Raw genomic sequence first — 27,658 nt, 5'->3', positions numbered from 1 at the left:
TTCTATCTTCGTGAATTCCTGTGGATCCAAATTATTCTACCAGGGCTCTGCAATTTTATTTTATTTTTTTATGCTTAAAGAAGCATAATTGGGTAGTGGCTGTTAAGAAACCAAATAAGAAAAGTAGTTTCCATTTGGGGTGGGACAGGGTTGGGGACTTTGCATCCAGGAGTTACTATTGCATTGATAGAGACAAGTCTGTATCATTCCACTGGGGGCAGGATGTTGGAAAATTAACGCAAAGAGCAAGGGCAGCAACAGCTTGGATTTCTGCAGTTATTTTTGTTGTACAAATTGCAAAGCAATGCTAGATGAACAATTGCAGCTGCCTGTGCAATCCATCCTCTCCCACTCACCCCTGGGTCATGAATTGCTGTCCCACCACCAATATTTCTGGACCCGTGGGTGCAGGGCAGTGGTTGGTCACAGGGCAGTTGAGATCTTATTTCTCTTCACCCACTTTTCTTTTGTTCTCCTCCACCCCCAAGATGGGCTCTTTGTAACTCAGGCTAGCATCGAACTCCTGGTCCTCCTGAAGCCCTGCCTCATCATCTGTCTTTTAATGATTAGAAGAAAGGGTAGGTCAACAATGCCCAGGAAAGAAAGGAGCAAAGTGCTCTGGAAAGACATGTTTGCTCTGAGGAGCTGCACGCTGGTGTTCATCACAGCAGAGGGTCTAGCCTGCTGCAGGACACATGCTCTCAGGCTTGAGGAGCTCATTAAGGACCCCTCTCTTAAGTGAACACTCTCTGATGTGCAGTGGTCAAAGGCTGGCTGGAGCAATCTCTGATACCAGTGAACTAAAGATCTGAGCTAGTATATTTTGTTCACTGAGATGAGGCCTCCCAGTGAGCCTGGAATGACTTGAAGACATGCAAATATCAGGCTGAGGCTGTGCCTAAGGCTCCCCCTGGTCTGAGGCCATCTCAGCTGGCTGGTATGTATGCCACACGCACGATGCAAAGCCAGCGTTTCTGGGCTGCAGTGGAGAGCGCCAAGCGTGGCATTTGGATTTGATTTTAGCATTTGAGTCACAGCCCAGATGAAAGAATGGAGGGGTGAGGATCAGATCAAGGGTAAGCCAGGGTTTGACAAAGGGTGGGACAGGGGATGGGAATGACTTCCATCCTGCCATTTTGTCCCTTTATGCCATGTGATAACCCTGATGTGCAGCCAGCATCTTGGTGGGCTCCCCGCCAGCACTGTCACCCCAGCCACTGGTTATGTCATTCTATACCACCGGATTGTTCTGCCCTCTCTTTAGACAACCCACATCTTTCCCCACCAATAACAGTTCTCTGGGTACCTCCTCCACAGAGGGAGGTTCCCTTGCTAATCCCAAGCAGCTTTGAACATTCAGTCTCCTACTGAATGGCCAACACTTCAGGGTTTAATTGATTAAAATCTCAGATCCCTTCCAGCTCTCAAATGGAATCCACAGTGTAAAAAAATAGCTGAAAGAGAGCCCATAGTACAGAGAGCTTCCCTATCTTTGAATCCAATGTGCTTCTGTGGACGCATCTTGTGGCAGAGCTGGGCCAGGCTCCTGCTGTGCATGTCTGTGGAGATGAGCACACTGCTGAGCAGAACCAAAGCAGGCGGTGGAGCAACAATTCAGCCACATGCTTCACAGAGTCAGGGAATGAAAAGGCAGGAAGAGCTGGTGATGCCCACCCACTGGCCCCTTCATCACAGACAGACACAAAACAGTCACACAGCCTCTGCTCCAGGGCCAACGTCTAGAGAGATAGTGGGAGGCAGCAAGGGAGGGATTCTTAGTGGAGTGGTTAGAAGAGGCAAGATGGACATGATTTAGAACAAGAATACCTCTAAAGGAAGGTCATGGACATGCAGACGGGCCACCAGTGCTGGAGGTCCTTGGAAGGGCAACAGAAGGCAAGCTTTGCAGGATCGCAAGGATCAGGTGAGTAGAAAGGGCAGGAAGGTCAACCTCTGATGAGCACATACTGTAGATAAGGGCCTGGAGGGTCAAGCTGTGCCAGGCTTATGATTCCTGACCACACTACGAGGTGAGGATGATAGTCTTCACTGGTGAAAGAGAATGGGGGATTGATGGACAACTTGCTCCAAGCAACACAGATAGAAACTAGTGGTACTAAGATGTGACTTTACATTTCATACTCTTTCCATAGCCCACTTCCCTCTCGTCATGAGTAGTCTGTGCGAGGCCCATGGTCTGTCTCACCAGGTCCTACTGACATTACTTTTGCCTCTTGCAGCTACTCCCAGTGTTCACTATACGTCACTTGCTTGATGCTCTCCCCTGAAATATATGCATATATGCAACACCATCTTAATCATTCACTTTTCTTGCTTTCTACTACATGATATACATGCTCAACCATTTATATGCAGTCACTGCACAACCTGATGGCCTCCATTGCATTTGTATACATGAACTTCACGTCTCCCTCTGTAGCCCAGGCTGGCCTTGAACTGAGGTCTCTCTCAGCCTCCCAAGTGCTGTTCTAGTTGCATTTCTGCTGTTGTATAAATACCAGGTCTAAAAGCAATTTGGTGAGGAAGGGATTCATTTGGCTTACACTTCCAAGTCACAATCTACCATTGAGGGAATTCAGGGCAGGAACTGGAGAGGAGAGCCGCTCACTGGCTCGTGCTAAGTCAGCTTTCTCCTACAGCCCAGGCCACCTTCATAGGGATGGTGCTGCCAGCATTGGGTGGGCATTCCCACACCAAGCACGACTATCCCTCACAGAAATAGCCAAGGCCAGTCTGATCCAGACAGTTCTTCAGTTGGGGTTCCCTCTTATCACGTGACTCTAGGTTGTCTCCGCTAACCTCCCTTCCTCTTCCCAGTCTTTCTTCTATTTTCATGTCAGATACAAAATCTAGACTCTGCATATAAGAGAAAACATCATTTGCCTTTCTATTTCTGGCTTATTTACTTAACACGATCATCTTCAGTTCCATTCATTTTCCTTAAAATGGCATAATTTCATTCTTTATGGCTTAATAAAAAACATTGTATGCATATACTATATATCCTTTATCCATTTGTCTGCTAATGGATACCTAGGCTGGTTCTGCATCTTGGTTATTGTGAACAGGGCCACAGTGAACACAGCTATGCATGGATCTTTATGGAAGACTCATTTAGATTTCTTTAAGATGAACCCAGGAGTGTACACTCTGCATTTGTAAGATCATCCATCTACACTTGGTATATTTTTCAAAGATTTTTATAATGAAAAATTAAACAGAAAAGCTTAAAGATTCTTACAGTGAATACTGATATGCCTCCTAGCTTGATCCTGACATTCCCAATGTTGCTGCCCATCTACCCTGCTCTCTTTGCTTTTCTAATCATCTGCTTAATTTCCTATCTGGGTGCAGTTTAAATGACAGTGAATCACAGTAAAGTGCCTTCAAATACTTCACCAGGCACATTACTAGCTGGAAAACAATACTTACGCATTTTAGTATAAAATACGTATACAAAAACTACACAAAATGAACTCTACAAATCTTAACATAAACACTGAGTTGGACAGGGACATTGTGCTAAAAAAAAAAAACCCCGTAGAGAAATAGAAAGTCGAAAAAAAAGAGACTCCCTGCCATTGGTTTTGGCCTCCATGTTGGGGGCAGCCTTTGCTGTGCCTTCTCCCTACAGAGATGACTAAAGCTTTCTAGAAGGTACTTGATCACAGTTGCATGGTGCCTGCCTTTCGTGTGGTTTGCTCTCCCTCACCACAGGCTTTCTGGGCTTCCTGTGTGGTTTGCGTTTAGTTCACACCCGATACTGCAGAGGGCCACGGCATGCAGAGAGCACTGGGCTGATGGCTCACTGCTGCATTAGGAATGACACTGTTGTCCTTGTAGAAGTCCCTGTCACCAGATGCTTTCCTTTCTCCCGGGCACATGGGTCACAGTGGAATGACATGTCCACAGTGGGGGAATTACATGCCCACAGTGAGGGTCCTGGCTTCACTGCAACTGCTAGAGGCTTCCCAGGGTGATCACAGGGCTACGGTCACCAGCAGTACACAAACCATCTTCGCCCTCTACTTCCCCTCAGCATCCATGAGATCAATTTTTACCATCTTATGCCTCCTGGTGGTTCCTTATGGTTTAATTCACACTTCCTAAATGACTAGTGATATGAAATATTTCTGATGTGTCTATCATTGAATAAATTCTGTTTACATTTCACCACATTTTTAAATTGAACTATTTGTATTGTTTGAGTCAGGGTCTTTGAATATTCTGAACCCCTTCTCAGCCGTGTGAGGTGAGCCTCACCTGCTCATCACCTTCGTGTCTTCTGACGAGTGGGGGTGTGAAATTGAGAAGCCTGATGGGTTTTGTTCATTCTGTGGCTGTTGTTTTCTGTCACCTGCTGTCCTAACTCAGGAAGACACTCTGTGCTCCTCTTACTGGCACACAGCCTCCACTGCCGTTTCTTGGCTTTGGCACTGGAGTTGAGAGTAATTTTCCCCAGATGCAGCTCAGTGCATCAGCTCCATTTGCTGGAGAGACTGTCTTTCCCCAGTATATGGTGGGACGTCTCTGCCAGAGTCAGTAACAGCATAAGCAGGACCTGTCTCTTGGCTCCCACTCTGCTCCAGCATCCCCCATTTGTTCCCAGAGGCCAGAGCTTGCTGTGCAGCCCAGGCAGGCCTGGGACTCCTGGTCCCCCTGTCCTAACCTCCCAAGTGCTGGGATTCCAAGCAATTAGCCATGATTGTTATGGCTTTAATGAGGCCTGGAGACAGGTTTTGTGTGTTTGTCAATGGAGTTTTTCTTTACTAAGACCGCTTTACATATTCTGGGTTAAGGGTCAGTATTATTATTATTGTTGTTATTATTATATTGTGTATGGGTGTTTTGCCCACATGTATATCTGTATCACATACATTCTTGTTGCACATGGAATTCAAAAGAGGGCATCAGATCCTCTGGAACTGGAGTTACAGATTGTTGTGACACATGGGTGCTGAGAATTGAACCCTGGTCCTCTGGAAGAGAAGCCAGTGCTCTTAACCACTAAGCCATCTCTCTAGTGCCAGTACTCTTATTTTAAAGGACAGTACTTTAGGGTTGTGGCCACAGGGCGTCTGTCACAGCCATTCATGCTGCTGTGCATGAGGCAGACAGAGGCCTCATGCTACCCATGGAAAGGGCCAGCTCTGCTCTTTTCTGGAAGACTTCGTACAAATTGTTCAACTTTTTTTTCTTGTGCTGGAGACTGAACCCAGGGCTTTTGCACACCAGCTAAGCTCAGTCCTGCGGGCTTTTTTCTGAAATACTCCACAGAATTCATTAGGAAAATCACCTAGGCCTTCAGTGAATTTACTCTACGAGTTAGTTATAGTGCATGATAAGGACTTTAATTTCTGTATCTGATCCAGGGCCATTCATGTTCTGTTTGATGTAGTGTTGGCTTTGGTAGAATGAGATTTTAAGAACTCTCTACATTTCATCTTAGTTGCACATTTGGTTCAAAGTTCATAACGTTCTCCTACCCTCATAAGGCCACAAGATTGACTGATGCTTCTCTGCCCCATGGTCTTAAAATGTATTTCCCTCTCTCTCCTTTTCCTGGTCTTATGAAGCTTTCATTGTAAATACCACAGAGAAATCTGACTTTTGTTTTATATATAAATGTGTGTGTGTGTGTGTGTGTGTGTGTGTGTATAATTTCATATACTTAAAAAAATAAGAAAATTACTCTTAGCAACATTCTGCTACACCCACAGATCAGTGCTTACTCAGCCATCACCAGAAAAGCTTCCTCCTACAATTGTTGGGAACTAATAACAGAGACCCACAACTGGATAGTGTGCAGAGAATGAGAGACTTTGGAGCACTCAGTCCTAAATGGGGTGTTTCCATCAGACCCCACCCCTCAGGGCTCTGGGAGCTGTGTGGAAGAGAGGGAAAGACTGTAAGAGCCAGAGGGGATGGCGGGCACCAAGGAAACGAGGCCCTCTAAATCAATACCATCGATGGACATATGAACACACACGGACCGCAGCAGCATGCACAGGTCTAAGCCAGATGGGGTTCGAGAACTGAGAGGATAAGTGGACATGTCTGGGTCAGGGAAGTTCCTATCCCTGACCCAGAAACGGGAAAATTCCGTTTCTCCACTGGCATCTCGCTGCTATACAAACCACGCTTAAGGACGGCCCTGTACCCAGCAGTAGATGGACAACACAGAACAAACTCAACGGCACATGTGTAGGCTTTTTGTCTCATATTGCTTTGCTGGGCTTTTTTTTTTTTTTTTTAAACTGGTCTTTTGCTTGTATATCATGGTTTCTGATTTTGTGTTCTGATACAGGTTTTTTTTTAATGTGTATGGGTTTTTTTATTTCTTTTTTTTTTTTTGTCTGCTTTGTTTTGTAAAGAGAAGGAAAGAAGGTGTGGGGTTGGGAGGTGGGGAGGCTCTGGAAGGAGATGGGGAAGGAAAACATGATCAGAATATATTGTCTATAAAACACATTTTCAATAGAAAAAGGAAAAGAAAGACCTAGCTTTAGCCTTCTCCTTTTATGTTCCTTTTCTGAAAACTTGCTCTCCTGGTTCGCATTTACCTCCGGCCTGAAGAGTGGGTGCTGCTGATCCCAGCTTCCTCAGGCTAAGAGCAGCTCTATTTTGCTTTTATTCTTGGAGGTTTTGTTCTCAACACTTCTCTTTCTATCCTGTTGGAGACGGGCCTCCACCGCATCTTCCTGATCACAGCTGCTGTGGTCCGTCTCCTCTGCTGCACTTGGGGTCCTCACAGCCTCGTTTACAGGGGTCTGGCTGGGATGCCCAAGCACAGGTGTCTGCTGCCGCTCTCCTCTTACTGGTTCTTGCGGTTCTCTGGCTTCTTGGGTTCTTCTCTCAGCTCTGAAGGTCGGTGCTCCCATCCACCTGCCTCCCAACCTGCTTGTTCTCCATTATTTTTCTACATGTGTTAAACACCCATTCACTGGACTCTTCACCTCAGAGGCCATACTGTCAGACATAGAGCTTTTATTGTTATTTTTAGAAGTTTCTGGTTCTATGATGAAACCTTTGACATTTTTTGTTCACTTATGAATACAGTTCCTTGTGTATGGTGATAACTGCTGGAAAACCCTTGCCTGCAATTTTCAACTTCTGAGTCATCTCAGGAATGGTAATAGTTGGCTGCCTTTCTTTTAAAACATGAGTTATATTTTCCCAAATTTTTTGTATTGCAAAGACTTTTATAATTGCAGGCATATGGTGTTATTATCATATGAATTCTGTCATATTAGTCTAGAAAGTACCATTTTCTTTCCAAAGCAAGCACTGACCCTGAATGGGCTCCAGTGTGAGCACTCTGCAGAGCTGTAGTGTAAGTGCTCTGCTGGGCTCCAGTGTGAGCTGCTCTGCTGGGCTCCAGTGTGAGCTGCTCTGCTGGGCTCCAGTGTGAGCTGCTCTGCTGGGCTCCAGTGTGAGCTGCTCTGCTGGGCTCCAGTGTGAGCGCTCTGCTGGGCTCCAGTGTGAGCTGCTCTGCTGGGCTCCAGTGTGAGCGCTCTGCTGGGCTCCAGTGGGAAGCAGCTCATTCTCAGTCTAGTTCATATATACTTGGCTAAGATTTCTCCCTTGTCTATGACTCTGGGCTCAGCATGGTAGCTCACAGCCACACAAGTGGCTCCCCTCACTGGCATTTATCACCTGTCTGCTGCCTGCTTGGATGCCAATTGTCTTGTTTCTGGGACCAAATGTCTGACAAAAGCAACTGAACTAAGAGAGGGAGGATCTATTCTGGTACAATCCATGGTGGGACTCATGTGACAGGAACATGAGACCACCAGTCACGTGGCATCTGCAGTCAGGAGACAGGGTGGACAGGAAGTGGGGACAGACTGCCAAACCTCAAAGCCCACTTCCCAGTTACCCACTTCCTCCAGTGAGGCTCCACCTCCTAAAAGTTCCCACTGCCTTTTAAGACAGCAGCACCAGTTTGGGGACTAGGTGTTCAGACACATGAGCCTATGGGACACAGAGTTCCTATTCAGACCACGATGGCTTCAGGTTTGCTCTCACTGTGTAGGAGCTGAGGAAGACAGTGTCCAGAGTGTCATGGCGGCTCCTAGTCCATCTCTGTTAATAATGCTGCCAGCCCCAGACAACATCCGAAAGGTCTCAAACGCAGGAAAACTATCAGGGCTCTGAAGAGCTTGGTAGATCATCCTACAGGCCTACACCCACAGCCAGTGCTCCATCAGAAGACTGGAGGCCGCTCAGACTTGGGCTCGGGGCCTGACTCTGACCTCAGATGACTGCAGTGATTAAAACAGCCTCTCCGGCACCGTGACAGGGACCCTGTCCTGCTCAGTGTCCATAGCCAAGCCTGGTTCAAGGCTGAGCAAAAATCGACATTATGCAGGGCAGCCCAGGGAGCTGTGTATAAGACAGCAGGTCCTGTCTGTGTCTGAATGGGAACAGGTGATACTGAAGGAATGCTGGGGCTTTTCTTATGATGGGTTTCATAGGAAATCTTTTTATTTCAAGAAATATCTAGGGCAATACATTTGCATTTTGAAAATGATTCTTCACACTAAAGAACTTTTGTTTCTCAATGAGAAGCCATTCTCCTGTTCTCAGATTCACTGTCCTGAGATACTGTAATTGATGGATGTGTCTGACTGCTTAGGAACAGAATATTTCTCTATTTTCCCATCTTGCACATTTTTCTTTCTTTTGCTGTACTCCTAAGGTCAGTGAGACAGAAGAATAAATACCTAGTAGGCCAAATGGAAGTTGCAGAAGAGGAAATAAAAGTCTACCTCAGTTTCCAAAGGGATAGCAGCGTTTGGGAGGATGGTAATGGAGGCTTTGTGTTTGGCTTCCTTTTTACCCTCAACAGTGTGTGAATACGCGACTCCCTAGCCCTAGACAGCCTCCCAGCACCTGACTTTGAGAGCCTTTTTCCAAAGCCACATTTAAATTCTACGTCCATGGTTCAGGTAGCTGGGGGCCCTGGGCAACTCAGCAAACCATACTGAGCCTCAGCTGGATGCTTGGGCGCAAGAGCACACTACCTTGGGGTGCAGTCACACTAAGCAGGTTCAGGCACCTTAGTCTAGAGAGAAGAAGGCTTCAAAGGGGCCGTTTATCTCTTCTTTAGCCAGAAAGAGGAGAAGAGCATTAGCTGGCCACAGCAGGCACCGCCCAGCCAGCGACTCCTGAGTGGCCTGGTCACTGCGGCTGCTCACCAGAGCCCAGGGAGATCAGTGTCGAGTGTTACTACTCCAGGCCAAGCAAGAGGACGAGCCTCACACTTCTCTCCCTCTTTACAACACTTCCAACTATAATTCTATGTCTTTTAAAGGCAGCCACTCTACATCCAAGACCACTGTAGTTCAAAGTTCCTATTCACTGTAAACCTTTTTATTTCTAGGGCTCAAAACTCAACATTGAACCAAAGCAAGAGGAATCAGGCAGGAAGAATACAAAAATACGAAAAAAAAAATTACACAGTAGCCATGCTGGATTGAAACTCAGCACTCTGAGCACACACATACACCCCTTGCTCTGCTCAGTGTCTCCCACCTGTAGCCTCCTTTGGAAATGGTGATTTTTCTTACCTGCAGCCAGGCTCATTCAAGCATGGCTCAGAACCTTCCCCAGCCACAGCTACTCATTGTGAATACACAGTACTGCTGTGGGGGAGGGGGAGGATAGTCCAGGTCAGTGAATATTCTGAGTGACCATTCCAGGCACTGTACTGAGGAAAGTGGACAAGCCAGTCCTCATCTCAGTGGGCTTCCCGGTCCCACAGGAGACAGATATTGCTAATCAATCCCTTAGAGTAACCAGCACAACACTGTGAGTGGGGATGGTTGAAAGGGCAGACACAGGTCTGAGAGAAGACGACGGGAAAGAAATCCACACAGAAAAAGTACTCACACCTAATGCAATCTTCTCTGTAACAACCCCTTAGATTTTCGGAGTTCTCTACCGGGCTGTGGTATTGGAAGCATCGCCACAGAAGAAAAGATGGCGTCTAGTGGAGAGTGTCACCTGGTCTCTCCTCCTCAGCCCCATGGAGGAAGGTGACCTCCAACCTTGAGAGGAGAATCAGCAGCAAAGGCCGCAGTTCAGCCTCCCTAGTCTAGACCATGGGCCAGGCACCAGTGGCAAGATGTGTCTGCCTGCATCTGGCTTGGGCAGAGGCACCACTGTTGCTTGGTCTACCTGTGAGGCAGGAGGTGGGGGAAGCTGGGATGCCAGGCCTGACAGTGCTGGTGTCGGACACCAGAGCCAGCAGAAGTGGGTGACTTTGCTCATCTCTAAAAGCAGTCCTCTTCCTTAGGGCTGCCTGGAAATGGAGTCTGACCTCACAGTATTCCTGAGTTAGCAGGGAGTACATAAATTAAGAAAAGACCAGCTGTGATTCGAACGTCGTCTTCACTGTCCAGCAGTTTTTAACGAAGTGACAGGACCCTAAATCAGTTCTGCCTGGCACTGCTTATTAGCTGCAAATTGTCCTGCATCTGTCTATCAGAAGCAGGAAGGACATCTCATTGCTTCTAATGCCTAAAGTCCTAATATGTAGTGGGATTCAAAGGGTTTCCCATGCTCGCCTTAGAGTGGAGCTCACAGTGTGGCTGTTCACTCAAGTTCCATCACTGCCTGTCTGCTCTGCTCTGCCCACACTGGCGAGTGTCCAGGAGATCATTCTACTTTCATGGCATTCACAAGGGGACAAGTAGGTAGGAAGAGGCTGGAGAAACACATGAAGTAGCTGTGAAGAATGTGCTACCACTGTGTCATGCTAACTGCGCACTCAGAAGATGTGGTTCTCAGTCCCAGCCTCCAGTGGATGGCTCTTTCTCCCTCACTTGTCTATTTGCTCAGCCTCTCTCCAGGGCCTTCCTGCCCACCTGCATTACTGACTTCTGGCTCCCTGTGCTATGTACTGCTGACCCTGGCTGAGATGGAGGGAAGGTGCAGGCATAGGTTAGACCCCTGCAGGCATCCTCTGCGTCAGCAAGCTTAACCCACGTGTGGGTTCCTGCCTTCATCACATGCAAAAGACTTCTAGAAAAGGCCATGCCATGTAGGGTGGAGTGTAGGGGACCCCGTGACAGCAGCAGCAGAAATCAAACAGCAAACCCAAGCTCCCTGGAATACCTTCCCCCTGCCTCAGCGGCTGTCCAGTCAGCAACTCACAAAGCCTCAAGTACTCTCTTTCTTCTCCGGTTCTCTGAAAACCCAGATTTGAGAGTCAGGAACCTAAGAGCAGTTTCTGGTACATTCCACTCATTCCTGCAGCTGGATTTATTCAGGGCTCTGGTTCCTAGTATGGCATCTCCTTTGAAGAGATCTTCAGATAGGAACGAGCCTGGACAGGTCAGCTCCTAGATGTGGCCACAAGCCAGTTCCCACAGACACTGTGTGAGCAACACCTCCACCCCACATCCCTGGGAGCTCCTCTTTGATTTTTGTGTATGTTGTTGAGACAGGGCTTTACTTAGCCTAGACTGGCCTTGAATTTCTCATGCTCTGCTTCAGTCTCCAGGTGTTTAGACTGTAAGCATGGACCACCACACCTGGCCTTGGTGCTTACAAGAAGGGGTCTCAGAAGGTAGAGTGAAGTTATGGCCCCCACAACAGCCTCTTCCTCCCTGCCAGGCACCAGGGAGGACCTGCCTATGCTGCCCCTTTTCCCCTTGGCCTTCAGGGCCCAGCTCACATGTCTGCTGAAGTCCCTCTAACCGTTATCTTGGCCTTGATTAGACAAAGGGAACATGGCCTTGTTCAGCCTCACACAGCAAGCCCCAGGTGATGGCAACTCCTGCGTCCATCTCATGCCACACATTGAGTGCTAAGCCATTGCAAGACAGGAACCAGGGCTCTCCAGCCTCAGCCCTAGCACAGGCCACAAGCTCACAGAACATTTCCAAAGCAGCATGACCCATAGTCAGGTACAAATGCCAAAAGGTACCAACCCATGTGTTCTCAATGGTGTTCTGGCAAGGATTTTGGTGAAAAGAAACACTGGTCTTACCAGTGCAGATTGATTGGGGTGCTATGGTTACCCTTGGGCAGTTGTGCCCAAAATACCTGTGAGAAAATCTTAAGAGGAAACTGATCCTGGCTCATAGCTTCCAAAGGTTCAGTCTGTGACTGCTTTCCCACACACTTGGGACACAGTTGGAAAAAGTTTCTTTGACTCTTAAAGACAGGAAGTGGAGAGTAAGGGGGACCTAGTGATCACCTACAACCTTCAGGTTTCCTCCAGTGACACCCACCTCCTAAAGCTTCCAAAGTTTCATGAAACAGTGGAACAAGTGTTCACCACATGAGCCTGTTGTGGGCAGTGCATAGTCAAACCACAGGATGGTAACAAAACGCCAGATACAGATCTCTAGAAAGAGCTCTATAAACCCCTAAAGACCCATAATAACTTGGATGGGGCTCAAGACCTAGCAAGGACACAGTAGCCTAGCCTTGGTACCTGCTGAATAGGTACCAGCAGTCATGTGACTTGGCCTGTCAATTTATCAGCAGGTCTCACCTGTAATCTGAACATGGGTGATGACACTAATCATGGCACATTTCCCTCATTCTTGCTTTATTCAGTAATTTTTAAATAACGTAATAACCAACCCTTGACACACAACTTCTAGGCTCTTGAGAACAGCATGCACCATTAGTCCCTCTGGCTGAGCCCATGCCCTGCCCGTACAGCCTAAAGTAAGGACCGGGACTGACTTCAGAATCCTCACTTCCTGGCTGTACTTTCTATACAGGGTCATGGTATCTGTCTGCATTGCGAAAGGTGTCTATCTACTTTTGTGTATGTCTCTACTAAAGGATGCAGTTGACCTGGGGCACTTCATCTTCACGTCTTTTGAAAGCTGTCTGCTGCTCTGCTTTGGTTAACAGTGTTTCCAGCACTTGGGATATTGTTTGTAGATCTGCTCTGTAGCCTTTGAACACACTAGGAAATGCCTTCTAAGCAGTTATCTGTCCTCCTCCAGCTCAAGGATTCAGCAATGAACCTGCATCCCCTCCCATGCTTGGTGTCATCAGCTGTTAATGCCCATCTCCTTCTAGGAGTGTTGCAGTCATGTGGCATGTGTGAACCAGCACAGCTCAGTCAGTGCCTGAGATAAAATGTGCTTGATTACAAAAGAACTCATACTACAGGTACCCAGAAAATCAGGAAGAGGGGAGCCTGACAGCAGTCACCTCCCAAGGCCTGGCATTTCTTTACAATGGAGGAATACATTCCCCTTAGCTGGGCAGTCGACACCTGCAGTTTAGTCACAGTCTGTGGGAGCCCTCCTTACACCCAGCCACAGTTATACCCAGCCACCAGTGTTCTCATTGTCCCCAGACTGCCACAGCTCTAGTCCAGGTGCCCAGAGAGCAACTTCTACATAACAAGCCTGGCTCCTTTTCAGAGTTACAGTGAAGATGTCTGGAAGTCTGGGCATCTCCCTCTAGGGAAGCCGGCCTCTTCTGATCTAGGGTAGGAGTTCTTACCAAGCACTGAACAAAGCCATTCTTTTACTTTAAAACCTATGTTAGGAATCTTCAGTTCAGCAGCAAAGTGTCATCAAGGACAGAGGTGGGCACCAGGGCTGCCCATGCAGAACTGCACCAAGGCATATAGATGTAGTTTCCAGGGACCACCATGAGAGAGAAAAAACTATGACTATATGCCAGTGTGGACAGTCCTGCATGCAGCATTTTCTTGTTGTAGAATATTATTTTAAGGTGTCTCTTTTGTTTATGTTGCATTTGTTTAACTCCGTGAAGCTGTGTTACTGTGCCTGTCTAAAACACCTGATGGTCTAATAAAGAACTGGACAGCCAATAGTGAGGTAAACCTGAGAAAGGATAGGTGGGGCTTGCAGAGAGAATGTATAGAAGGAGAAATCTGAGAGGAGAGGAAATCTAGGAGCCAGAGAAGGAATGAGAGAGAAGGAGGAGGACATCAGGGACCAGCCACCCAGCTACACAGCAAGAGTAAGATTTACAGAAGTAAGAGAATGACCGGGCGGTGGTGGCACATGCCTTTAATCCCAGCACTCGGGAGGCAGAGCCAGGCGGATCTCTGTGAGTTCGAGGCCAGCCTGGTCTATAAAGTGAGTTCCAGGAAAAGGCGCAAAGCTACACAGAGAAACCCTCTCTCGGAGGAAAAAAAAAAAAAAAAAGTAAGAGAACAGGAAAAGCCCAGAGGCAAAACTTAGATGGGATAATTTAAAGTTAAGGAAAGCTGGCAAGAAACAAGCCAAGCTAAGGCTGGACATTTATAATTAAGAATAAGCCTTTGTGTGTGATTTATTTGGGAGCTGGGTGGCGGGGCCCTCCAAAAGAGTAAAAAAAAAAATTTTTTCTGGTGATCTAATTTCAAATTCTTGCCACCTTTCTATAGGTCAAGCTCTACCCAGTTAAGAAAAGGAAAGCTGTCTTGGGCATCACCATCCTCTGGAGAGATGCACACATGCTGTTTATAAAGCAAAGTCAGTGCCATCATTAGGCACCATGGAGGGTGTGAGTGCTGCTGTGGATTCCACAGATCAGTTCACCCTGTGGAAGCCATGGAGATTTTCACTCTGAAGTTTGCTAGACCATCACAGGGTAGAAGGAAGGATGAGTAGACAGGACGGCATCTCCCTCACACTTAGTCCTTCACGTACTGAAGAAACACTGGCTCTGAGGAGAGGACACTGAGCAGAGCTTCAGAAAGCCTCACTGGAGAGCAGCTCTGAAGGTGGAGACTGTGCCCAGCATGACTAGGACATCAAGGTGGACAAGGATGCCATGACAGGGCAGAGGAGCTGCCCAAGTGGCAGGCTGGGCCCCACTACACAGGGGTGGGAAGGCAGACAGGAACCCAGAGTCCATCAGAACCGGGGCAGCAATTAGCTGTGTGGAAGAGCAGGGAAACTGTGACAAATATAGCTCTGAAAGGTCCCCCTGACAGGACAGTGGCAAAAGCGTATGGGAGAGGGACTGGACAGGGAATCAGGAGATGGCCTGGGCTGGGATACAGATGACAGTGGAGTGACCTGCACTGGATGGATTGAAAGTGCATCTGAAGTGTGCTTTCACTGAAGGCTAGTGCAAATCTACCACATACTACACCACACACATGCACGCACACACATACCACACATACACACAACCACACACCACACACATACACACAGAGGACTCACACACACACAGGACTCATACACACCACACATACACACACAGGACTCACACACCACACACACACAGAGGACTCACACACACACAGGACTCACACACACCACACACACACACACACAGGACTCACACACACCACACATACACACACACAGAGGACTCACACACGACACACACACACAGAGGACTCACACACACACAGGACTCACACACACCACACACACACACACACACAGGACTCACTACCCAAACTAGCACACTGAAGCAGCACTGCAGGGTAACTGAGTACCACAGGCAGCATCACCTCAGGGTAACCGAGTACCACAGGCAGCAGCACTGCAGGGTAACCGAGTACCACAGGCAGCAGCACTGCAGGGTAACTGAGTACCACAGGCAGCAGCACTGCAGGGTAACCGAGTATCACAGGCAGCAGCACTGCAGGGTAACCGAGTATCACAGGCAGCAGCAATGTGTCATGACTCTGGGTGCTGCTGTGCTCTGGGTCTTAGAGGTGGTTGTCTCGTGGAACTGAAGCTGTAAATGCACCCCTCTCCTCTTCCACCCCGCCCCCGTCTAGCCTGAAGTCCTATTCCACCTGGGGTTCTGGTTTCAGCCTAACAGTCTGGTTGCTTTAGCTGTGTCACCTACATAAATCAGCCGGCATCTGTCTCTGTGCTTGGCTTTTTTCATGGGCAGAATGTGGTATATGACAGGATCTCTTTATTTTTTTAAGGGTGGATATTATTTCACTGAATGTACATACCACATTTTCTTACATCTTCACCCCTAGAAGGACCCTTAGGTACCTCCCACCTCTTGGGTATGGGAACAGTGCTACAACGAACATGGTGCGCACATGTTTCTTTCAGGGTGTCTCCAATTCTTACAATGTAACACCTAGAAGTAGGATTGTTGTGTTCCGTGTTACTGTATGTTTAGTCTTCCGAGGGACCCCTGCACTGTTTCCCTTGGCAGTTACACTGTTTAACTCTCCAGTAAACACCACATATGGGCCCTAGCTTCTCATCCAGGTCCTCACCATTTGTTACTTTTGCATGTTTCCAATGTGTAAGGTGGTTTCCCACAGACACTTGATTTTTGTCGCTCTAGCAATGCAGGGCATCTTTTAATATGTTTGTGTTTCTCTCGGGAGAAATGTGATTCAAACTTCTGCCCATTTTACACTGGATTGCAGCTTTCTGGTTTATTCTGCATCTGCTGCCCTTTTCCCTGCAGCTATTCCAAGGCCTACGTGTCCTCTCTAGATTTTGTTTCCATTCTTTGTTTTCTTGTAATTTTATGACTTTGGGTCTTATGTCAGGTCCCTAACTGTCTGGAGTGAGTTTCTCTAAGGTACCAGGAAGGGCTCAATGCATTCTTTTGCAAGTGATACTTGGGGTTCTATGTCTTTCCATTTACTTGTGGCTTCCTTAATTCCTTTCAATAATGTTTGCAGTGCGTGGTGTGTGGATCTTCTCTCAGTTCCATTCAGCCTAGCTGCTCTGATGTGACTGTAACTAGATGGTCATGATCTCCCCTCAGACAGTTTGTCAAGAGCACACAGAAACTGGACCCTGGGGTGACAGCTCAGAACCCTGCAACCTGGTTGAATCCGTGTTATATCTGCGTTACCTGCGACTTTAGGGGATCAATCTTTCAAGTTTCCCTTCCTCCTTTCATGTCCTCCCTGGCCTGACTGCCCTGATGGGAACAGTGGCAGGAGATGGCATTCCCTTCTGCTGACTCCAGCAGGAGTCCTGGAGGGTGATGTTAGCTGAGGATGTAACAATGGTGAGGGCCTCTCTGTTCTTCTTTCATACTTTTATCACTGAAGGTGTCACAAAGCATCTTTTCCACATCAGCTGGGCTGAGAGTGTGTCTCTGCCCTCCTGTTAATGTGCATTATATAAATTTTCGGGTTCTGAACCATTCTTGCCTTCTGAAAACCAGCCCCATGATTTGGTCAGGGCATGGCATCCTTTCCATGGATGTTGAATTGGTTCTGGTGTTTTGAGGCATCTGTAGTCACAGTAAGGACATCTGTGTTGTTTTGGTGTCAGGATAAGTCTGACCATGTAAAAGTATCTGAACTGACTCTTCCCTTACAGTTGCAGAGAGTTGCTTTTGCTCCTCTGTATGAGGTGGCGATGACCAACAATGAAATTGTCTGGCCTTGGACTTGCCCCTTCAGGAAGAGCTAAGCACCGATTCAGTCTCCTAACTACAGATCTGCCCAGATGTTTTATTTCTACCACAATTCCATGGCAGCTTGTTCAAACTTGAACTTTATAGGGAGACCTCACATTTACTTATGGGTCAGAAAGCAGGAAGGGAATAATCGCAGGTGACTGTGGGGCATACATGGGCTGCAAAGAGGGTGCCGAGAGAAATTCAGATAAATAGAGCTTAAGCTTTAAGCTGTTTGTGCAGAGAGTGGATACAAATGGTACCAGAGGAAGTTAGTTTATGCTGTTTGTGCAGAGAATAGATACAAAGGATGGCTAAGAAAAAGTTAGCTTGGGTTGTTTGTATGGAGATTAGAGACGAATGGTGAGGAAGTAAGTTAGCTCAAGTTATTTATGCTAAAATAAGATGCTAAAAACCGGAGATGATGTCGGGGTATAGACAACTTGTAAATAGGGTGACCTTTAAAATGATTGGTTGGTTCCTTCACCCCCTCCTAGGGTTCTGAGGTTTTCTGGTATAAAAGAGGCTTACTGCCTATCAATAAATGAGTTCTTGCTTGACTTGACTCCCCGCTGCGTCTGATTGTTTCCGGGTAAGAGGGAGGCTGGGGAATGGAGCACTGCCTTTCCTCGGTTCCAGGCCACCTCTTCACAGGTGACCTAAGTTCCCGGGGGCAGGTCCCCACAGGTGACGATCATTTTGTCTTCAGCCACCGTTTTGTGACAGTACAAGAACTAAGATAAGGCCCAGAGCAGACTGGGGACTCTGCATATTTCAGACTGGGGATCCGTAGACGGCAGCATGTTCTGTGTCTGCCCTCTAGACAGGACATGGCCTCCACCATGTTGAAATCAGAGCAGCTGTGACTATCTGCAGACAACCTTCACAAGAAACCTTCCCTCCTGAGGGAAGGGGGTGTCATCTGACCCTCACCTGAGATTCCTGCCACCACTCCAACTGGTCCCCAAATGCATATGGTCTGGGATGCTAGTGTATACAGGAGGTAGAAGGTCAGCTGGAGTGGGGACACCAGGGATGCAGCTTTCATGAGCTGTCATCCATGTTGGGATAGATCCTTGGTGATGTAGCTGTCGGAGAGACACCTGTGCCCCTTAGGTGACCCAAAAGAATCACTGGTTCCCACATGTACTTGCATGTTCTGTTGTATCCTGTCAGCATGTAGAGACCTGTTAACATGGCACTAGGAAGTCTCCGCAGCATGCCCAGACAGAGGTGTCCATAGCTCGGGTGAGATGGAGGAGCTGAGGTGCAGTGGTGGAGGCAGGGGGCAGGGTGGGACAGAGAGGAGGACATGGCAGCTGAGGCATGCATCTTGTTGGACAGGGCCACTAGGGCAAGAATGGAAAATAAAACCATAGCATCTGCTAGGACCAGATATGGTGCTGGGCTCCCAAACCTGTGCTTTATTCTTTGTGCAGTGAAATTGCAGGAAGGTTTCTGTGTTTTCTTTTGGATGTCGAAAGTTTTTTGTGGTTATTTATTTCTAACTTAAAAAGTAACATATGGCCACTGTAAAAAACACATACAAACATGCACAATAACCTTGAAATGATGAAAAGAGTAATAAACACAGGAAACATTCCAGTCCTACTCTCCAGGTACAGGACAGCCCATCTTCTTGTGTGTGTATTGCATATGCACACTTCATTCATTATAATTCTGTACTCTACTTCCTGTCTAGTATTCTCTTCTCCAGCTGCACAGCTTTACAAATTAGAACTGATTTTGCAAAGGGAAAGTCGCATGCTTCAAACCTTCTTACTGTCTTCATGAAACTGCAGGAACGTCTCACCAGGACTCCCTGCAGGACTCCTAAGCATCTCACACACACACTACTAACAGGATCACTCATGCCTGAGGAAGCCTGACGGGGGATCTAAGCTACTGAGGGCAGCCCAACAACTGAGCAAGGAGCCACAGTGTGCTGGAGACACAGGGCTCCATTGTTCACTGACACAGGAACACAGGAACTGCCACCCCCGCCCATTCCCTGGAGTGCTGAGTTTAAACTCAAGACATTCTTTAGTAGAAAATGTGGGGGAAGCAGCATGCTTCAGCCTTTAGCCTTACACAGTGCCCCTCGGGCAAGGTGGGGCCTGGTGGGGAGACACTTGTGAGGGTCAAAGGTGGGTTTCTTACTTTGTCATTTTAGCCAGGCACCTGAAGTGACATGAATGTGTTCACATGGGCTAAGCTTCATTGATGTCTGGTGTGGCCACTTGGTCACTATAAAGAAAAGGGCACACTGAATTGTACCTCCCCATGCCTGTGTGGAGGATTCAAGCAGCAGGTGCCTGTCCTGGCACCTCCATGCATTTACTTTAGCTCCAGGCTGTGGCCTTAGTTTGAAATTTAGACTGACATTCTGAATTTGCCCAAGAAAGGCTTTACCTCCTGAGTGAACTTCCTCAGCTCTGGAGGCTGTCCCAGACAAAACACTGCCACTGTGGACAGTTCCTATTCGAGAGACCAATTAATTGTCACAAAGACTGACAAGAAGCCCAGGACCTGAGGAAGGGGAGGGTGGCTTGAGGGGTCTCCAAAATCATTATATGTTCAGGATGCCTCAGAAGCATGGATCTCACTAGGGTCCTCTGGAGCTCCCAGTGCAGGCTACTCCCTGCTCATACATTCTTGCCATACCTGTGCTGTGGGATGTCTTTCTGTATGTTGTGAATATGTGTGGCTCCCATAGGATAATAAATAAAGCTGTTGTGGCCTACAGCAAGAAAGCTTACAGCCAGGTGGGAAATCCAAGCAGATACAGAGGGAAGAAAGTCAGAAGCAGCAGAGATGCCAGCAGACCGGTAATGCCATGGCCACGTGACAACATATGGATTAATAGGAATGGGTTAACTTAAGATGAAAGAGCTAGCTAATATATGCTAAAGCCATAGGCCATACAGTTGGTAATTAATATAAGCCTCTGAGTGATTATTTTATAAGCGGCTGCGGGATCTCAGGGCCGGGCAGGACACAGGAAAACTTCCAGCTACACACCTGTATTTTCATTTGTATACTCACTGGAATTTTAGTCTCTTTTTTATCACTCTGCTGCTGACCATAGTGCAGGTCGGCCAGTAGGCTGCCTGCCCTGGTCACCACTGTCCCAGTATCTGGCAAAAAGCAGAGACTTGTACAGAGCAGTTGCTCCAGTCCTGGGGTGGGGGAATAAAGATTAGAGCACGATGGCTTCACGTTCACAGGGGACCAGCCTTGTGATAGACTTCGACCTCTGAGTCCTCTGACACTGTTAGAGGTGGGCCCTGCCTGGTCTGGCATGCTCACTGCCCCTTCTGCATTTCCTCTGCTGGTCAGCTCTTCCCTTTACTTCTCACTTCAAGCATGAAATCCCGTGGGCCAGGGAGCAGCCCAGTCACCCTGCACGCGTGCTGTGCTGTCTGCAGATGTGGCTTTATCTCTCTTTCGTCTGACCTAGCTTCCAGGCATTTATGATTTAAACCTCAGAGGGCATCCATACTTGCATATCTTTGTGGTTCACTACAGGGTCGACCCCTGTTACCCCCACAGCATGACCCAAGGCCAGGCCAGCCTGAGATGCACAGTGACCACAGTGTGCATATGGGCAATACCTGTTCATCCTTCATAGAAACAGAAGCTAGAAAATGACATTTTTATATGATTTGGCTATTTTCTCAAAATATGATATTAATTTGATAATGAAGAACAGAATAGGCCTGGCCGCGAAGTCTGTCTGGGTGAGGGCTGGATTGATTGATCATGGCTCTGACACCAGCAAGTCCCATTTCACTTATGTCACAGATTTCAGTTGGAAAGGAGATCTGAACCAGGTGGCCATTCTGTCCCCTAATAGCTCTGGTGTGACACTGTCCTGTGGTTATACTGTTTCTCATGTAAGATCCCCTCTGTAAGTGTATAGGCACCCCAACAAGCACCCACACTTGGAGCCAGGCAAAGTGCCCAGGAGAGCACAGAGACACCCTGGCCTCTGTGGTACCAGGCCATTTAGACCAAAGCAGAGGTTCTGCCCAGACCCAACGCTGACTGCCATGGACAAGTCCTTGCCACTGAGCCTCTGGACAGCTGGTGCTGGGTGCACTGCCCAGGACTGTCTTCATCAGAGAAGCTGGGGCGACCCAGTAGACTGTCAAAGGATGAGGCCTGCTGATGCTCCCTCATGGAGAGAAGGCCAGTGGTCCCTCTCCAGAAACTCCAGCCATTCACCCTCTCTTTAGTCAGCTGTAAGAAATCCTGCCCCCACTGCACATGGCCTTGGGAGGCACCAGCAATCTGACAGTCACTGGCAGTATCTATTGCTTTCCTGGGATAGATGTGGTGTATGGAACACAGGTTTTTCATGCCCATCTGGAGTGGATAGGATGCGGAAGACAGCTGAAGTGGGATGTTTTGGTAATGCAGGTGTTCAGGGATCAGTCATGCTTTTGTAAGTAGCCTCTTGCCCGTGTTCTGTAGGGCAGCCCCGTAAACTCCTTTAATTACCAATTTGGACTTGGGTGGAATAAATCTGTTGGTGATGCCCTATCTAGACTGAGTAGATTTTTTTTCACGAGAAATGAAACATTTGGCCATCACTGCCTGAGGACCTGGGTGATTACAAATATACTTTGGTAGTTTCTTTTTGAAGGAAGTGTTTGGAGGAAACCATTTTCCATACAGCATCGTAGTGAAACACCACCAGAAGCACATTTCCCTCACCCCGTTTGTAGAGAGCTGCCTCTGTCCCCAGCCCTGATATTTGGGAGGCCAACTCTCTCCACTTCAGCCCTCCAGCGTGCAGATCTGTACACTTCTGTTCATCAGCGACACATAGAGCCTCTGTTCAGTCAGCTGTCATGTTACCTTCACAGACATGCTTACAGTCAGTGCTGAAAGAGCAGAGACTGCCCTCCGGGGGCGTGCGTGCTGGACATGTGACTGTCTGCTGCAGGGACTGTACTGACCAAACATGCATGGAATTCCCACAAGGTCTCTTTCACTAGTCCTTGCCCACAAAGCCCAAACTGGAACAAAGATGGACTAGGCACAGCCTCCTACCTGGAGTAGTAAGACTCCACCCCCAGGGCCTCCCGGACGCTGGCAATGTGCTGCTCCAGTGCGGAGCTGGTTGCTGTGGGCAGAGTCGCACTGCTACTGGCTTGGAAGTCACTGGAACCTTCCACTGAGTTATCACCCAGGTAATGTTCGTGAAACTTCAGGATTCCTGCAACAAGGTAAGCATGGTAACGTCATGGATGGTTGGGTAGCAGGAGAGATCGGGAGAAGGTAGGCGAGGGGAACTCGGGTGCTGTGGGACTTCTTTACCAAGCATGCTGGGATCCCGTGGTTTTAGGCTTTCTAAACTGGGGCAGTGTTTGCTCACAGCCCACACTATGAAGACACAGGCTAGCTTCTGCTGATGCATGCAAAAGCCCTGAGTTCGGACAGCTTTCTATGCACTTTCAGAATGATGCTGTAGGGAATCTTGCTTCGTGATGGGTGTGCGAGATCAAGCCCCAGCAGAGGCTGAAATCCTGAACAAATCTAGAACTAGCCAAGTGGAAACACATAAAAGACCTTTCATTTCACAAAAGCAAGCCATAATAAGCATATAGACATTTTAAAACAAAACCAACTGGTCAATGGCCACTAATGGTTTAAGGGAGGGTGAAGGCAGTTCTGTGAAACAGAGGCAGCCCACAATGGCTTCCTGGCAATAAGCATAGGCCTTGTCCTCATATGGTAATGAGGTACGCTGGTCCTCCGATTGGATCAGAGCCCTGGCAAAAGTTTCAGTCTCATTAGCAGCACAGAGAACAAAAAAGGACACACCAGGCACCTCGTTACACATGGCTCGCTGTCACATGGATCTGGCATGCCACCTGTCAAACATGTCCCCAACAATGCAGCCTCTACAGAAAAGGCACTTGACATTTGCTGACCGTCAACTCTGTGCGCATGAGTGTGAGCCCTGCTTAGGGGGCAGGGATACAGATGTCGTTCATTAGGTCACCAGAAAAAAAAAAAAAACTTAAAACACAGCATTAAAAGGTTAGGGGTAAGAGTGAGGACGGTGTTTGTGGAAAGCCCAGGTGAGCATGGTTGTGGGGAAGACGGTCCTGCTAACGCAGGGCAGGCACACATGCTCAGAAGCCGTCTCCCCAACACCGTGGCCTTTACTGTAGATGGAGAGAAAGCCTGTCACTTCTCCCTGGCAGCTGAACTTTTTACAGATATTCAAGAAGGCCATTCTTCAGGATTCCCAATTATAAGACCCACTTCTCCAGTCAATAAACTCTAATTGGATCTGGTGTGTCTCCAACATGGTGAAGCCATCAACATTTTATTATGCAAAAAATATGGCCCCACAGCCAATTAGTAGTTTTGCATTCAGTGAAACTGTTACATCCTGCATGTTCAGTGCTGGTTTAATAAAGAGGATCTTTACTTCTAAAACAGGTTTTCAACAGAACTAGTAAAAAACAAATTAATTCTGTTAAACTCAGAAATTCAAGCTTACAGCTTTACTTATAAACTACAAGAATCGTCATCACTTTGGTGTCTAACTTTACCAGGGGTCACAGTGACCGAATCACATGGAGAAAGAACTCATTTGTGTGTGATCTTTACTCAGTAGCTGATTAACAGCTGCCTGTAAATAGGCTGCCCCATTAGCCATTCTCGTAGTTCTCCCGGTCGGGCATGTCCTCATCCGATGGCAAAGAGCAGCAACTCCTTGGGCTGTTTGATTAGGATGCCCCACTGAGGGATAACCATGGCAGCTAAGCTTTTCCTTCATCTGACCTAGGAGATGGCACCTTCTCCCCCAGCCCCTCCCCTGGCCTCCTCACTTCCTGTGCTTCACAGAGACCTCACCTGCCCCGGGAGCGAGCAGCCAGCTGTAGAGGTAGCCTGCAGCCAGGGAATAGTACAGCACCAGTCCCCGCTGTGCGTTAACCATCTCTAAGATCTGATCGATGGTGATGGGCGAGTAGGGGTCGGAGTCCTGTTGTCCCGTCTGTCTTTCCACCAGCAGGTCAGCAAATGCCCTTGTCCGACCTCTTTCCGCTACGGCCAGGGCTTCATCATGGTGGCCTAGGAGACAGAGGGACAGGTGTGCTCACTCAGGGGGTAGTTGAGTACCCTTCTGACCTGGGGAAGGAAACCCGCTGCCTCTGTGCCAGCTGTGGTGGAATCACAGGCACACTGCTTCAGGCCCACTCCCAGAAAGGGATTATGATAGTCGCCCACCTAGCTCAGTGGATTCAGTGAGGTCCTAAGTGTGGAGATGCTGGGGAGGTGTTGGTTATCACCGCCTGCATGGGAGGTGGCATTGCCGCTGTTACAGCTGAGAGCCTATTCAACCCTGTCTGTGCTCCTATCATCCCATGGGCAAGGGCTGAAGCCTGAGATCCCTTTTTAGCCACTTCTCTTCCAAGCTTTCCTTCAGCCTTTCAGTATACATTCTAGCCCGTCTCCTCTAAGACACTGCACATGTCTCTGCTGCTTGAAAGCTGAAGCATCAGTGTGAAAGCACGACATGAAGCCACAGGTTCCTGGGGGGAGTCCACTGCAGAGGGCCGACTTGAGGATAAACACCAACATGGAATTGTTGCAGAGCAAGGGCTAAGGAGACAGAAGACCAAGGCAGGGAGCTCAAGCCACAGCTGCCATGGCTCTTCAGGGAGGCTTCACCCCTGCTGTTCAGGCAGCCTTAGAAAGAGGGTTTATGTGAGAGCATGCAGATAGCCTCTTTTACTCTATTAACTTATTAACTGGAACAGCAGGACAATTTCTGTGCACACTGGAAAATCAGCCCCAAAGTCCTGGAAGATTTAATACTGTGATCATAATGGTCAATAAATTACAATCCCAGGCAAGAGCCATTTCATTTTTTAAGGGGAAACTTGAGCACTACATGTGTGGGAAGGACAGGTGGATAGAAAGGCTTCACATGCTCAAAGCACTGACCGTGAAGTCCATCTTCACTGCCACCTTGACTGGTCTGGGGACCACCTAGGCACCTCTAGGTGTGTCTAGAAGGGTTCTTTAACAGACAAAGGGAGACCCACCCCTGAGCAGCAAAGCCCATGAGCTGGGGTCTCAGATTGAATACAAAGACAACAGAGGAAGCAGCTGAGCATTCATCTCTCTGCATTATGACTGATGTGACCAATCGCCTCCTGCTGTCATCGCCACGCCTCGGCACCCCCATGCTGGACTGCACCCCACACAAGCCTTCTGTAAGTCAGGTGTTCTGTCATAGCCGAGTAACTCACACAAACATCTTCTGGGAAGTGGCAGGCAATGGAAGGGCCAAGAAGGGGACACTGGCCACCCAAGCCCAGGGAAGGGTGGCTGTGGACTGCTCTGGTGCCTTGCAATACACGGCTGGGGGTGGGTGGGAAGAACCCTGACTGGGTAACACAGCCCAAGGCACAGGCTCTCAGAGGACAAGCAATAGGTAGCAAGAATGCATGGCTGAGAAAACAGAAGAGGCCACTGTCCTCTCAGCACAGGACCTGAGCGGGGCTTGAAGCAAGTGTTGGTAAAAGGGACACCTGGTGCAGGAGTCTCTGGCAGAGGGACACTTGCTCTGCTCTCTCAGCATCTCAACTGCTCTCCTGTCATTGAGTTTTGTCACACTGGACTCATCCACCAGTGTCCACGACGGCCCATGACACAAGCTAAGTGTGCACTCTCTGAACTCACCAGTTCCCTGGCACTTGCATCCACTGATCTGCCAGTCTCTGCTGAATAAACAAATGACTGTCCAATAGCGGGGTGTGGCTTCATCGTCTGTGCTGAGGGCCAGCCATTACTCTCACTACTGAACAGTGTGGACGCAGGGCTTTGTGTACACAAACGCACACACACACACACAACACTAGCTGCTCTCACCTAGGCTGACAAGCACCCGCTGCAAGGCCTGGTACGATGATGTCTGCAGGTCGAAGAGGGAGAGCTTGTAGTCCGTGCTCAGCTGTGCCTCATGCCGGATCGTTTCAAACAAGGCCGATGCCCTATAAAGCTGCAAGGGATAGAGACTGTCACCCACGCTTCATAACCCAGCCATTTACAGATGCGAGACAGCTCTTGATCATACCGGGGTGCACAACCTAAAAACACCTTTTAAAGGGGTTGAAAGGATGAATGCCAGGCAGGTCCTTGTGCATCTGAAGAACTATCTCCTCAGCCCCAGTTAACTATAGTTTACATGATCAATGTTGGACATATGAAGGGATATGAAAGATTAGGACTCAAGGTCTGAAATTTAAAAATAAATTTTAATCAGTTATCAACACAAACAAGAGCTGGTTTTGATTAAAACAATGAAGAAAACTTTACTTCTGTCACCAGACAAGTAGGACCCTCCCGCTCAGGCCTTGGGTACACTGGAGACAGACCAGGCTGGCCAATGAGACTGTAGGTGGCCCAGTGGCCCAGAGCCCAAACATGGCTCTCCTAAGACCAGGCTTTGCTTGTCTCCACCGAGCTAATCTCACTCACGTGGGCACCTTGAGGACCAGACAGCTGACACTTCCTTGAAGACCCTGTCCCCACTGCTCCACAGTTATACAAACTCGGCATGGAGCCAGGAGGAGTAGAGCAGAGAGGGGCGTGTGCTCGAAGCTCTGCTACCCAGCCACTGTCAGGCTCTGGCCAGGACACGGAGCCTCACTTTCTTCCATGGATAAAGCTGTCCTCCATCTTCCCAGAGGATTTTCAGGAATAACTCGGGAAGTAGAAGTACTTTCAAAACTGTAAGTTGCTGCATTAATATAAACTTTTATTCTTGTATGTAGGAAATGACAATCGTTTAAATTCCCTTTAATACTTTAAAAAAAGATTTTTAATTTTTATTGGTGTTCGTGAGCACCCACTTGCACCCATCTCCAGGTGTTTGTGGAGGTCAGAAGAGGGTATTGGGTCCCCTGGAACTGGAGTTACAGGCAGTTATGAGCTGCCATGTGGGTGCTGGGAACTGAACTCAAATCTTCTGCAAAAGCAAATGCTCTTACCTGCTGAGCTGTTCATTCAGCTCTGATCTCTAACACTTCTAAGCACACAGCTTTGCACCCTAGCATCCCGGCATGCGCTCAGGCTGCTCCTCTGGATAGAAGCCTCACTCTGCTCATAGAGGGATCCCCTTTGCCTGGCACATGGTTCATAGCATTCACTCAAACGTCGAGGGATGAGTTTAAAGCAAGTATCTATGCACCACCCACAGCCAGCATGACAACAGGGTGTCTTCAGCCACCTCCACACATGTGGCAATGGGGACTTAACTGCCCTC

At 48.1% G+C, this 27,658-nt stretch overlaps 1 protein-coding gene across 5 annotated transcripts in view; it reads right to left on the bottom strand.

Annotated features, from left to right (window-relative positions):
- Positions 1-27,658, bottom strand: part of Ttc28 (tetratricopeptide repeat domain 28) — a 184,204-nt gene that overhangs the window by 35,694 nt on the left and 120,852 nt on the right. For all 5 annotated transcript variants that reach the window (XM_059249011.1, XM_059249012.1, XM_059249010.1 and 2 more), the window contains exons 6-8: positions 26,263-26,392; positions 24,238-24,456; positions 22,420-22,585 (exon numbers count right to left, since the gene is read on the bottom strand). In XM_059249011.1, the coding sequence (XP_059104994.1) occupies positions 22,420-22,585; positions 24,238-24,456; positions 26,263-26,392 (515 nt within the window). The remainder of the gene's footprint in view (positions 1-22,419; positions 22,586-24,237; positions 24,457-26,262; positions 26,393-27,658) is intronic.

The sequence above is a fragment of the Peromyscus eremicus genome, chromosome 23 (genome assembly GCF_949786415.1).
Source record: "Peromyscus eremicus chromosome 23, PerEre_H2_v1, whole genome shotgun sequence".
NCBI lineage: Eukaryota > Metazoa > Chordata > Mammalia > Rodentia > Cricetidae > Peromyscus > Peromyscus eremicus.
This window is presented reverse-complemented; position numbering and strand designations above follow the sequence as displayed.